The sequence below is a fragment of the Peromyscus eremicus genome, chromosome 3 (assembly GCF_949786415.1).
Source record: "Peromyscus eremicus chromosome 3, PerEre_H2_v1, whole genome shotgun sequence".
Classification (NCBI taxonomy): domain Eukaryota; kingdom Metazoa; phylum Chordata; class Mammalia; order Rodentia; family Cricetidae; genus Peromyscus; species Peromyscus eremicus.
In genome coordinates this window covers 15,493,537-15,506,904 of record NC_081418.1, presented here as the reverse complement: position 1 = coordinate 15,506,904, position 13,368 = coordinate 15,493,537, and the positions used below count along the sequence as shown (strand labels likewise).

Below are 13,368 nucleotides of genomic sequence, written 5' to 3'. Positions count from 1 at the left end.
GGCAGTTACATTTGCTCAGTGATGTTTTCACTTCTGCAATCTGAAGTTACAGACTTTGTAAATACCAAGCTCTGTGTGAAAACCATGTGTGAGAGACTCAAAACAACCTAAGACTCCACACTACCTCAACCCAGCAATTCTACCTGTACTCTTGACTATCAAGAGCTGGGACAACTCTGATAAACAGACAGTTGTTTTATAAATACCTTATTTTCCAAAGAAGAAACACAAATTAGTAAATTCAAGTGAGTCTTATTCTTCAGATAATAACTCACTTTGTCATGCATTTTTATCCAGTCAGGCAATATTTGTTACTAATATTTTGTGTTTAGTGTCTACTGTAGGGTTGTGCACATAGTACAGATAATGGTGATCAAAAGAAGTAGCTGAAGCAAAAAATAAAAATTAAAAAAAAAACCAAGTGACTAGAATACCTTCAATGCATTAGAAATGTGACTGAAGCTGCTAAATTGGTGACAGTACTGAGAACGGTCCTATTCTGGGCAGGGTAACATGAACTATCCCACTCTAAAGAAAAGAAAAGAAAAGAAAAGGACAGCTACATGGGAGCAGGAAGATGAGCATCTGTGGTGAGCGGACAGATTGGGGATTTTGTTGCTCCACAGTATACCAGCAGCACCAAGGTAGTGAGGACATAGGCTGCATTAATATTTTCCCTATAGATAATGCGAAGACAAACAGAAATGAGTCCAAATGTCGCCCTCAATTTGACCACATAAAAACAGAGTAAACCTCTGCAACAGGAAGGTCGAGGTTAAACCACTACAATATATTCATTTTAAAAACATGTAGAAAACAATGCTCAGGTGAGGGTAAGCAGGACTTGGCTTACTGAAGACAGTTCAACTATGTTCTGTTCCCAGGTGAGGGATCTATAAATACAGCAACACCTGGTTTGTCTCTCCCAAGGACAAAAATCACCCTAGTATTAAAATCCAATTCAACAATTACTGTTAAATTAGTCAAGTGAAAAAAAAATGTTCTGTAAATTCTGAGATGTATTTTATTAGTTTGATCTATATACACAGCAATGGTATCATATTTATTGTATGTAGAATATATCTACACACATCCATATACAGCATTCACATAATGATCAAGACTTTACTGAAGGATTTTTTAAAGAATTAGGCAGCAATTTACCCTAAGGAAAATGACTGTGTCTATAAAAATAAAGAAAGAGGGACCTGGTATCCCAGCTTTGTGACCAGACACCTGTACGGCCCAGGCTCCTAAGGTCTACTTCATTCCAAATTTCACACTTCTCTCAAAAAATTGGGTTACTTGCTTATAAGCTTATTTATGTGAGGAAACAAGAAATGACTTATGCATATACAGAACACAGAAAAAAACTGATAAATGCTAGTGCTTTTATCCTCTGGCATGTTTTTTTCTAGTAAAGAAGCAACATTTATAGTATAGGGAACACAGTCATTTAGAACACATTTGCCTCTTTTATTCAGACATTTATGGCATTTGTTCACATAAGAGGGAAAGGTAAGACAAAGAAACGGTTTCCAAAGCTCTTTAAGTGTCAGACTCTGGAAGCAGACCTGTGTCTAACTGTCCTGCTGCCTGGAACTGTCCCATTCTGACTACTCAGCTTCACTGTAGCTTCCCATGCCTTTCCTTCATCTTGCACACACTCCTGCCCAAACACGGTAAATCACAATTAACTGCATGTCTTAAATTAAAATACAAAATAATGCACAATTAATTGGGGGGAAATTGTCAATTGGTGAATGAGTCTCACTCATTATACTCTATGCATAGGACGTATGCCAACTGCACATTTCTACCTAGACAACTGACTGGGACATGAGAGCACACGGGGCCATCCTCTGCAGATCAGCCTGGACCAAAGAATTGATCACTTTCAAACACCACTGCACTTCTCATACATCTTTCTTTCACTACAAAGAGTGAGATACATACATCCAGGAATGTGTGTAATTGTAAGTAATTAGGAAAATAAAAACATCCTTTACAAAGGCTTGAACAGAAATGGTATTTTAGCCAATAATGGAAAAATCCCAGCTGATACAAATGATTTTGTCATACTTCTTAACATGAATAAACATTAAAGACACGTTCTTTTTAGATAAAGAAACAGTATGTTATAAAACAGTATGTATCTTTTTTGGGGATCTGTAAAAGGAAAGCGGAACAAGATGTACAAAACAGACACAGAGAAAATACTTTAAAAGGTTAAAATATAATTTGAGTTACTCATTTTCCTAAATTTTTTACATTTAAAAAATATCACTTCAGGTTTTAAGAGTTCCATCCAATTTATTACTGAATCTGACATAAATGCTAGTGTTCTGTTTGTAAATATATATTCCTAAATATAGCCTGTTGAGTCCATATAATGATAGTTATATGTATAGTTTCAGGGCTAACTGTTTGATATTGGACAACTGAAAGTTTTAAGAGTCTTTTAAGACAAACTCACCTTGCTATAATAATAAAAATAACATCTTAAAATGTAAGACTAATTATAAAGCACATCATACAATTCTATGGCATCTTTAATTGTGCAAACAAGTAATTATTGACATACTCAACACAAAATTTAAGGAACAGGCTCAGTTCAGTCAAATGTTCAACACAATAATGTATTTCAACAGATTATCCTACACTAGCAAACTATGATTTTAAAAAATCACTGTTAAAAGGTAAATTCTTTTAAAGTTATTGACAGTGACAAACTACAAAGCTATTACCTTGACTTTGAAGAACTACAAAATTCCTCTCTACCATTCCCCGCTCCATTACTTATTTTCTGTATTTATATCTATATATCTGCATTTTCTTATTTATATCTAGCTACCTCATATGATCTTGATGCCAAATCTGGCCATAAACAACATGCATGAAATCATGCAAAGTTTCACTATTTATATTAAAGTAACTTATCAGGAAATGTGTTTTATAACATTCTTCACTAAACATGCTTGCTTTTGCTTCACTTCCTCCTTGGAAGAAAGGAACACATAAAAGCCAGCAAAGTAAATGTGTCCAGTGGTACTCAGCTACCTGACCTTGAAATAAACACCCACTCCCTTCCCTCTTTTATTTATTAGGAGTTGGAATGGGGAAAATAATTAGTTTCCTCAAAAGACTGCTTCAACCTCAGGCATGTTTACATCCCAAGGGTAATATTTTCATTCCATTCTTAATGGAACAAATTTCTAATCTGAATATGTATTCAAAAATAATTGAGGCAGTGAAGTGTCAACACGTCACACTGCCATCAAGTGTCATTCCCCACTGCTGGGAACCCAGGGAGCCACAGCACACTGTCAGAAAGGAGAGACGCCAGTTTTGCCTCCTTTGGATTCGCAAAGATGTGAAAGGCCAAGCTTCAAATTTCTAAGAACATCTTTTAAAAGGCCTGCTCTAGGAGCTAGAATTTAAATAAGCATTCTCATTTACAGCTGTGAGGAATACCAAAAAAAATAGTCACTTCTGGTAAGGTTACACTACTTTCCTACATTATTATATCCTTAGAGTAACGTACACTTTTGAACACTGTCCAGCCCAGGATGCCCAAAAGTGGTACCAAGATTTCACTTCACAGCTCTTCAAGTTTAATAAAATGTTTAGAGTTCTTGGAGTTGTGTGGTGGGCTATACTGTCATTTTGCTTTAGATTATTTTCATAATAAAAACTAAGAAAAAAGATTTCCTTGAGTATATTCTATGTTCAAATTTTACTGAGATATTGTTTGATGTCATATGTGAAGATCTTGTGATCATGTAAGGAAGACCAGCAAACAGCCTTCTACTTCGTAAAAATCCACCAATCATTATGTTGTACTTCATCATTTTTCAAAGGATGGAAATAATTTCTTTGTTCCAGAAAAAAAAATTACCATGATCCACGATGACAGAAGAACTGCACCTAACAAAGGCAGAGCCACCATCTGCCTGGCATTCTCACAGTGTGACAAATAAACCGGTAATTAACTGCTTTCCTACCGAAATCTGCCAGCTTTAACTCCCCCGTGTCACTGATGAGGAGGTTCTGTGGTTTCAGGTCTCTGTGCAGAATATACCGCTGGTGGATGTAAGACAGCCCTCGCAGCAACTGAAATAAAAACAACTGAAAAGACAAGAGAGGGAGGAGAGTTAAAATCCAAATTCAGATAAATGCCAGTTCACATGCACAGTCTGCCAAATACATCAGTGAGAATGGGCAACCACCTCGAAATTTCCTACCAACGATTAAGCAAAATGTGCAACGTTAGCATGTCAACCACTAGTTCATTAAGAAGTAAGTTGTAGAATTTCTAAAACTTCATGGTGTCAATCAAGACATGTCCTCAGCCACAGAGCTCTATAATCTACTTTCTATAAATGACAGAGAATATGAAAGATAGGGTGATTACAGTTTTATAGTATCGATCTCTCTAGACTAAAATGATGTCTAAGAGAGCAAAGCAATCTATAACACTATGAAAGATAAATATTTATTCCTATTTGAGTCTATGAAAATCAGCATCCATGGATCCACCCACTAACATGTTTAAGAAATGAAGAGATAACATGATTTGAGACAATGAAAACAAAAGTCATGTGGTCCAATTAATAGCAAATTGCGATCAGGCTGCCTTTATACATATGGCTGTAGAGATTAGCTATTGCCTGAAGATAGATGTGTACCTTCACTAATTGCAGAGCCGACCTAGCCTAGCACAGGCAGCAAGGCTTCAAGAGCAATAGTTTGGATGTGACAAATAATTTATAAAATTACTAGTGGCCTTTGCTTTGGAGTTTCATATCAAACGAATGCTTCTATTTTGATAACGAAAGTATGATTCACTTGGTATCACAAAGCCCCGCTTGTGAAAAACTTAGTTTTAAATAATTTGCTAGCCAAAGTCACTCTCACTGACCTAGTATTTAAACAATGAATCTCCCAAAACAAAACTCAAACAAACATGCTTTTACATTTATGTGCCAACTACATCCTGCTCATAAATCCAGCTAGTATCAAAAGGCTGTGCCAAGGAGATCTAACATGAGTTAAAAGACCAAAGCTTGAATCACTCTGAAATATTCAAATGGAAATGATTAGCAACTCCTTGAGGGCATTGGGAGCTAGCATTTCTGGAATGCTCCCACTAACCAGGGCTATGAAATCCAAGCACACTTGTCTACTGACATAACATGTTGAAATGACAGTACAATTAGTTCACCTCAAAAAAATCTTTATCAGTGATAACTATACATGGGCAAGAGAAGGCCTTGGCTTACTATTTCCAGAGTGCAAGTAGATAGATGTGGACATCTATTCTGAGATAGAATACATGAGACCTCTGGCTTAAAGACTCAAGAAAACAAGCATCTTTCCACAGGTTGTCTCCTCTCAACTCTTCTGATGTCGAAGATGGAAAGAGTTGATGATCACTAACATCACTCTTCACTTCTAATCTCTCTTTATCCTAGGACTTAATTAAGGCTTATGATTTCTATGAAATTCCTTAGTTCTTTAGTTTAGAAGGAAGCCAAGTAGGTGAATTAAAATGCAATGAGTTTAAATGTCTTTAAGAGACACATGTATGTAAACAGCATATACTAAATTTTAAAAATAAACATTTTGTTAAGAAAAATTTGGCATTGCCCAAGATGCTAGGCATTGCTTAGTAACTATAGGACTGAGGATTTGGCTGTTTAACCATGGCAATGCTTCCAACTTGACAGGGATAACACAAAGTACACCCTATCATTATCCCCATCACAGTGATGAGGAAACAGTGTAGTTTCTCAAGATTTCTCAGTAATTAAGTGGAAGAGCCATTGCACAAGCCAAGACTGCTCGATTACTAATCTACTACAGCAACTATAGACAAGGATCAACACACATGTAGGCATGCTGATATAGAAGCTGCTTCCTCAATCTGATAGGACAGCATATGAACATCCAAGATCATGGCCTCTGAACCTAATGAACTGAACTCTGCTTTCAGCCAGGTGCTCAGTCACGACAATTTTCTATTCCCCAGCTCTAAGAGATCTTGCCACATCATACTCACAGGCATGCTGCATTTCAGCTCTGTACACTGGTCCTTGCTGCCTTCCCTGACTATCTTCCCATCACCTCCCCAGCCCCTCTGCTCTTGATAAAGCACTCCCACTCTATATTCCCAGTGTAGTTTCTGAACACATCATCCGCAGTACAGAATTTACCCCAGCTCCCACAGACTGTATCCCTTATGCCTCATCATAAACTGGATACACAGTTGGCAATTCTAATGGTGTTACCAAATGGATTTAGAGACATCTGGATAGGGACAGATAAAAAAAGATCACAGATAGTAAATCCTGGAATAGGATTCTCAAACAGCTAAGAACAGAAGTGGGCAGATTAAGCAGGACCAAAGGGTTCCTCTTCTAATACCCTCAGTAACTAGTGAAAATATATAATCCTTGTGTTAATCCAGAAGCTATTCAACTAGGATATCATGCTGAAGAAGATTAAAACCAGTATTAGGGAAGGAAGAGATCACACACTCAGCTTTAAATGCACAAAGGCTCTAAAATCTGGGGAGTAACATGACCCCCAAAATACATAAAATCAAGACAGCAAATCTACACTGCCAGGAACCATCATGCAAAGAAAGATCGACAGTTACACGAACAGATCCCTGCCCCTTAGGAGACCTTCACACTACAGTTCACAATCAGTATCCTGAAGGTCCAAGGAAGGACAATCTAGCAATAAAAAAGTAACAGAGCTGACTCTGCTGTTATATGAAGATTACCTGTGAGAAGAAAACAACCCAGGAAATTCACCACTCTGAATATGTGATAGGAGATTAGTCTATGTATTCCCTGGCCACAGAAACTGAAATAATGGTGTGATAAACTGCTGCTACTCTGGGGAGAAAACTTGAGGCCATGGCCACAAGCATAACAAATTCAGAATAAAAAAGAAGATAATATACAAAACTGTAAAATTTCCAACAAAGTGTCATAAATGTAAGTGTGTCAAGATGACAATATCAAACTTCACCAAAGCTGAGGTGTGCTACTGCACATCTGGAATCCCTGCACTCAAGCCTGAGACAGGAGGATGGCAAGTTCCAGGCCAGCCTGAGCTATATAATGAGATCCCGGCAAACCAACAAATGAAAGGAAGGAAGGAAAGAGGGAGAAGGGATGGAGCGAGGAAGCGAAGGTAAAGAAAAGGAAAGCAGGAAGAGAAAGGGGGAGGAAAAGAAAAAAGGGCAGGGAGAACAGTAGATGTTTTACAAATACCGTCTTCCAGGGGCTGACAGTCTAGGAGCTGGTAGGCAAGGTGGAAGCACTAAGAACTCTGCCCCTGGGTGAGCTAAGTAGAACACCCTATGTGCCACTCTGCAGCAATACTGGGGGGTATTAACCACGATCACTGACAGTAACTGACAGTAACCATACTCAGTTATGGGGGAGTTCTCCTTATGCACAATCAGGCAAGGACCTAACTTTCTCATTTAAATTTCTGGGAATGCCAGGTCTCTCAGATGTTGTATAAACCACACCACAATTAGAGAAGGTCCTCTCACAGGACCTTCTACAAAACAATAGAGGATGTTAAGGGGGAAAGGACCACCAGAGTGACCCACACAGGCCAAGAGAAAGAATCAGATCCGCTTGGTTATTAAAATGAGTATAATGCCAGTGGAACCGTACAGATGAAAACAAATAAAGACTTACTGCTAACGTCGCTCCAAGTACTGTTACCTGTATTATTTAATCCCTTTGATCTCAAAGTCTGCATTTCTGATAAAGGAATACAAAAAGGGAAAGTCTGCAGCAAGCCTCCTCAAAGTTCTCACAAAGCTTGTGAACGTGCACCACATCACATTATCCCTAATGTAGTCAGTCATACTTCTGATGCTTACTACAAGCATGGCTGAGCAGATACCCATATAACCAATGTGCTTTCATTATTAAATGAACTCAACTTCATAAAAGAACCAATTAGCATATAATGAATTCAAGGTTCTCAAGTCTCCTTTTTCTATTCGAAAATCTTCCTAGAAATAAATACTATGGCAGCAGACAGTACCATGGGCAAGATGGATAGATTATATTTACAGTCACATTCCTATCTCTCTACTGCAGTGTACAGGAGGTCTTCCCAAGAACACCTGGTCATGGAATATCCTACTTAATCCTTCCGAAAAGTTTCTTCCAAACCCATCTTCACATTCTCTGAAGGGTTACACCCCAGTATGAGTATGTTCAATTTCTGTAATTGAAATACCAAATGAGACGGGTCTTAAACAATGATATGATGAATGGGGACCACTCTGTCAGGAGGAGACCTCTAGCCTCCAAATCTTGTCATTCTCTGCAGGGAACATTTCACAATCTCAGTGCCATGGCAAATACTTCCTAGAAATAACCCCTTTTTTGTTCTTTATTAATGCAACACTTACTCATATATATAATCACCTTGCTGTATATGTATAAGAAAAAGGAGACAAAATTTAACAAATTTCATTTAAAAATGTCTTTTAATATGTTATTCCATTTTGAAACTTGTGAAACAAGTTTTAGAAGGGAAAAAAGCAGGTATTTTAATCATAACTTTAAAAGTGAGTTTGTAAAGCTATACAGTATGAAACTTAATATGCTACATTAATTCTTCAGACATATTAGAGACACAGCAGCAAGCTTTGAAAGTAACTCCTTGCACCAGTGTCTAAGATGTAACTTCAGGCGCACTTTATCTTACTGTCTAGTCATCGGGTTCTATGAGTAACCAGGGATACAAGGATTCTTTAATATACAAGATTCTCCTTAATACAGGATTAAGCATGGTGAACACTGTGCAAATTCCCAAGGTGTGAAAAATTTTCCTTTAAGGAGTAAATTTAGGGTTTATTAGAGATTATATAAGACCTTCCCTTGGAGGAGGTGGGAATGGGAGGAGGGTTGGGGGGGAAGGCTGGGAGTTGGGAGGAGGGAGGACAGGGGAATCCGTGGCTGATATATAAAATTAAATTAATTATAAAATAAAAAGACTATCAAATATACCAATAAGAGCTATGGGCAACAGGGCACAACCCCATGGCCTGCCAGTAGTTTCCTACAAAGAAAGCTAATCTACTTTATTGTCATCTGGAGGCTGTTTAATATTTCTGTATCTTATGTTTCTCATTTTAAGAAGGACTGCTTGAGTCTTGGATAGATACCTTTAACAGCTATGTGAACCATTAATTATATCATTTCACAATTCTATGAATAACAATGGAACCAATGCCAAAGAAAATGACTGTAGTATTAACCACTTATTGAGACCTTATTATGGTGCACATTGTTCTAGATGTTGTTACATGTCCATCGTTCTAGAAAAATAACTAGAAACATTGACAAAATATTCTATAACTTGTATCAGATAATACTTTTCTTGAAAAGCTAGTTCGTCAGTTTGGGAGAATCTATAGAATGATTCATCATGACTCATTCCACTTAATTAAGCTTCAAAACTCTAATGTAAATATTGAGTCCTAATTTTTAATATATTCAATTATGTCCAAATTTTTTTACTTTATAAAGCATCACTGCAATTTGACGTGTCAGATTTTAAGCAATAGTAAGAAGGTTATACAAGGATATCAAGTGAGATGGACTTTTTAAAAAACTGACTATTCAACAACGTAAGTCACTAGCTACTCCTTGACGTGTCACTCTGCATGTACTTGAAAGCATTTAGTGCACTGTTCAGACAGTGAAATACACAGGGATCCATGTCAGCGCATCAAGCTACATGGATGCATTTTCTGCACTGCGCTACATCCAGCTTTCAAGAAACATGCACAGTAGAAACTCACTACATGCATGCCCATGGGTTTTTCTACTTTACTTTCTACTTTTCTTTAATATTCCTATAATGTCTTGAGAAAGATAAATACCATATTTCAGAATTCCTAGATACTATAAAAATTAATTTACATTTCTAAGATTGTGGAATACTAATAAGTTTTTCCCAAAGATAAAAGCTTTCTGAACAGAAATAGTTTTTAAAGATGAGATTTTGAGGTATGTGGTAAGCTCTTGTGGGAATAACTGCCTTCATATTATTCAAAAGTTGGGTTCATCAGATCACTTGCTTTCCTCCCACCTTCCTTCACAGTTCAGCATAATGGTGGACACCAAGCAATACAATGCTCTTGGACAGAAATGCCCAGAATAAGCCAGTTGAAGCTGCAAGATCTAGAACAGGTGTGTTTGCAAGACATAACTTGAGGAGGTCATGATTTATTTCAGTTACCAGTTGCATATCACAATTCATCATGAAAGGAAGTCAGAACAAGAACTCAAAGCTTGCTCACTCATGGCTTGCTCAGCCTGCTTTCTCACACAACCCAGGACCACCTGACTAGTGAGCAGCACCACCCACAGTGGGCTGGACCTTCATATATCAATCATTAATCAAGGAGTTGGTCAGGTTTGCCTATAGGATAATCTTACGGAGGCATTTTCTCAATTAATAAATGTTCACAAATGATTGTAGCTAGTGTCACGTTGACATGAAACTTACCAGAACACAAGGATTCTGTTTAATGAAATAGTTAATCAGTCCAAACTTAAAAACTTAGCAGAAATTCCTTTCTCACACAATGAAAATGAACAAGCATTTATATTTCAATGATTTTTGTGTCCATAACAATATCTTAGAGACAAAAAGCAGCATAAAATATCTTGATATGAATCAAGAAGGGCAATGTGAATTTGTTTTAGAAAGAGACAAAGATACAATCTGAAAGGCTGACAAATAATGAATCAAGTCTAAAATTCTTGGAGAATATTCATTAAAGGAAGCTACACCAAATAGAAAAAAATAATTTCAAGTGAAATGTAATAATCAAAGACTTGCGAGTTTGGGTATATATAACCAATGCATTTCTCTCAATTACCTTCCAGAGGTGTGTGAAGTAATAGAAATTTACACACGATGAGATAATACCTATTATAATACCTGGCTTGTCACACAAAAGCCATGCTTAGCCAAGACAATCAGAAAAGTCATAAGTAGAGTGTGCAACTCTACTGCACCTGCTGATTTCCCTTATGGGTATCCCTGTCTGTCTTGATAAACATAAAACACTGGTGTCCAGTGCAACATCCAAGGCTGAATGGAAAGAGGTGGGGAGAATAAGCTGGCCTAAAGTCTGAATCCCAAGATGACATCTCCCTGTTCCCAATGGGCACTTCCAGGTGGGTGCTTCTGCCTTATAACTACATATAGCATGCCTCCAATGACTGCATCCTATCATCCTTTAGATATGAGTTTTAATACGCTGCAGTTGAGGAATGTACTGTTTAATTAGCTGGCCCTGATTCCTCTGGCAGATCCAAGCAGTTAACAAGTATATCAGCAAATGATCCCACTGAATGCTGGCCCCACATGCTAATCCTTGTATGTCTAATACAATATGGACTGATATGCACAATTTTATTATAATTTTACCATCAATTCTTGAATTTCTAAACAGGGAATATTTTTTCTTAGGACAAAAATTTTCAAGGCATTCCTGGTCAGGCACTAAGAATGGATGTAGAATTAAAAACAAAAAACACTATTTAATGGGCTCATGAAAAAAATCTTATTTCCTAACATACAGAATTAGGAAAAGCTCTGTAATATTCCTGGCAATGCATCAGAGGGCATCATTACTAGCTCAATGAGAGCTCTAATGAAGACTGTGGAGAAAATCAGGTGCCATTTGGTTTTCTCTCTAAACATCAGAGTCTCACTTAGGAATCAATTCTCAGTGCCATCTGTAGAAGACAGTCTTAATTTGGCATAACATTATTTTATCTGTTATACACCTGCTTGTTCTCTGAACTATGAAAGAAAGATAGCAACTTTTCAACCATAATAAACCTGATATTTTTATCTGAAATGAAAACCTGGAGTTAGTTTTTATACCAATAGGATTGCAGATACTTCAGGAAATAAAGCAGCAAGTTCAAAATTATTCTGGTCATTTTTAGTTTTTTTTTTTTAATGGGAAATATAATTTTGCAAAAAATCATCTAGAAAAGTCATTCTACCACAGAAATGGAAATACATTACATAAAACACAGGAAGATTCAATCTCATCATGATAATAAGATGCCATCATCTACATCTATGTCTGTCAGCTAGAGACAGCATCAATTAATCTTTCCTTTTCTTCCATGAACCTTAATTTCCAGTCTTTCAAGCTTATCAATTTTTAAATACATGAAACCTGAATAAAGGGGAACATTTAAACTGTTTCAGTTGTTTAAAAAATTCAATAGCCAATCTACAACTCACTAATAGGTATAAGATCACAAACTGATACAAGTTCTGTGTGTGATCCAATTGTGACCAAACTCTAATATGCTTTAAATTAGATAGTATTTAAAATGTGGAAAAACAAGTAGTCTCCAAGAAAGCTAAGCAGGTTCCTAAACGCCAGTTTTCATGCTGTAGAAATGGGTTGCTATGTCTTTAATCCTCATAAATATTTATAAGGCCTGTCCTCAGGCCTTCACGTTGTCCTCTAAGTAACTAATTGCTGAAATCACTCATTTGTCAAAAGTGTATATAACACTTAGAAATGAATTATTAGTTAAGAGTTAATATTTATTTCAGAATGCCATATTAATAACAGACACATTCGGTGGGCAATTAAAGAAGCAGCATGGTTTGGGAAATTTAGTTAACACTGACTAATTTCCTTTAGCTTATTCTAGTACTTTCCAGGAATGCTACACAAAAATAATAAAACTTCCACAAATATTCTGCCCAAAATTAGTACCAAATTAACTTAAAATGTTTCAGATGCTCCTGCAGAGTCAGAGGCCACAGGGTGGTCCAGGTGCCTTCTTTCTCTCTATTCTCCTAGGATACATTATGTTTGTAGAACTTGAAATCAAGTTCTGCCCAAATCAAACTTAAAAACTGCCTTTAATTCACAAGTGCATTGACTTTATCAATTATATTATTTGTCTGTATGTTTATAGGGGGTGGCATGTGTGACACTGTGTGTCAGGGGACAACCTGTGGGAGCTTGCTCTCTCCTTATTCCATGTGGGTCCTAGGGTGGCAGGGACTTTTATCCATGGAGCCATCTCCCTACACTGATGTTGACGGTTTATAATAAACAAGTATGTATGAAATAAAAACAAAGAAAATATGTAAATTTAAGATAAATGTTTAAAATATTTCTGCACATTGTCAAGCTGTCTATTGAGAAAACTCGTTGTCAAAACGGACAAATCTGTATGCCAAAGAATTTGATCATTTCACTTTTCTTTTTTTTAACCGTAATAATTATTGAGCATTATCTTATGACCATTTGATGATATCTGGCAT

At 36.8% G+C, this 13,368-nt stretch overlaps 1 protein-coding gene across 3 annotated transcripts in view; it reads right to left on the bottom strand.

Annotated features, from left to right (window-relative positions):
• Positions 1–13,368, bottom strand: part of Cdk14 (cyclin dependent kinase 14) — a 573,205-nt gene that overhangs the window by 264,597 nt on the left and 295,240 nt on the right. For all 3 annotated transcript variants that reach the window (XM_059257306.1, XM_059257307.1, XM_059257308.1), the window contains one exon: positions 4,005–4,128. In XM_059257306.1, coding sequence (XP_059113289.1) covers positions 4,005–4,128 — 124 coding nt within the window. The remainder of the gene's footprint in view (positions 1–4,004; positions 4,129–13,368) is intronic.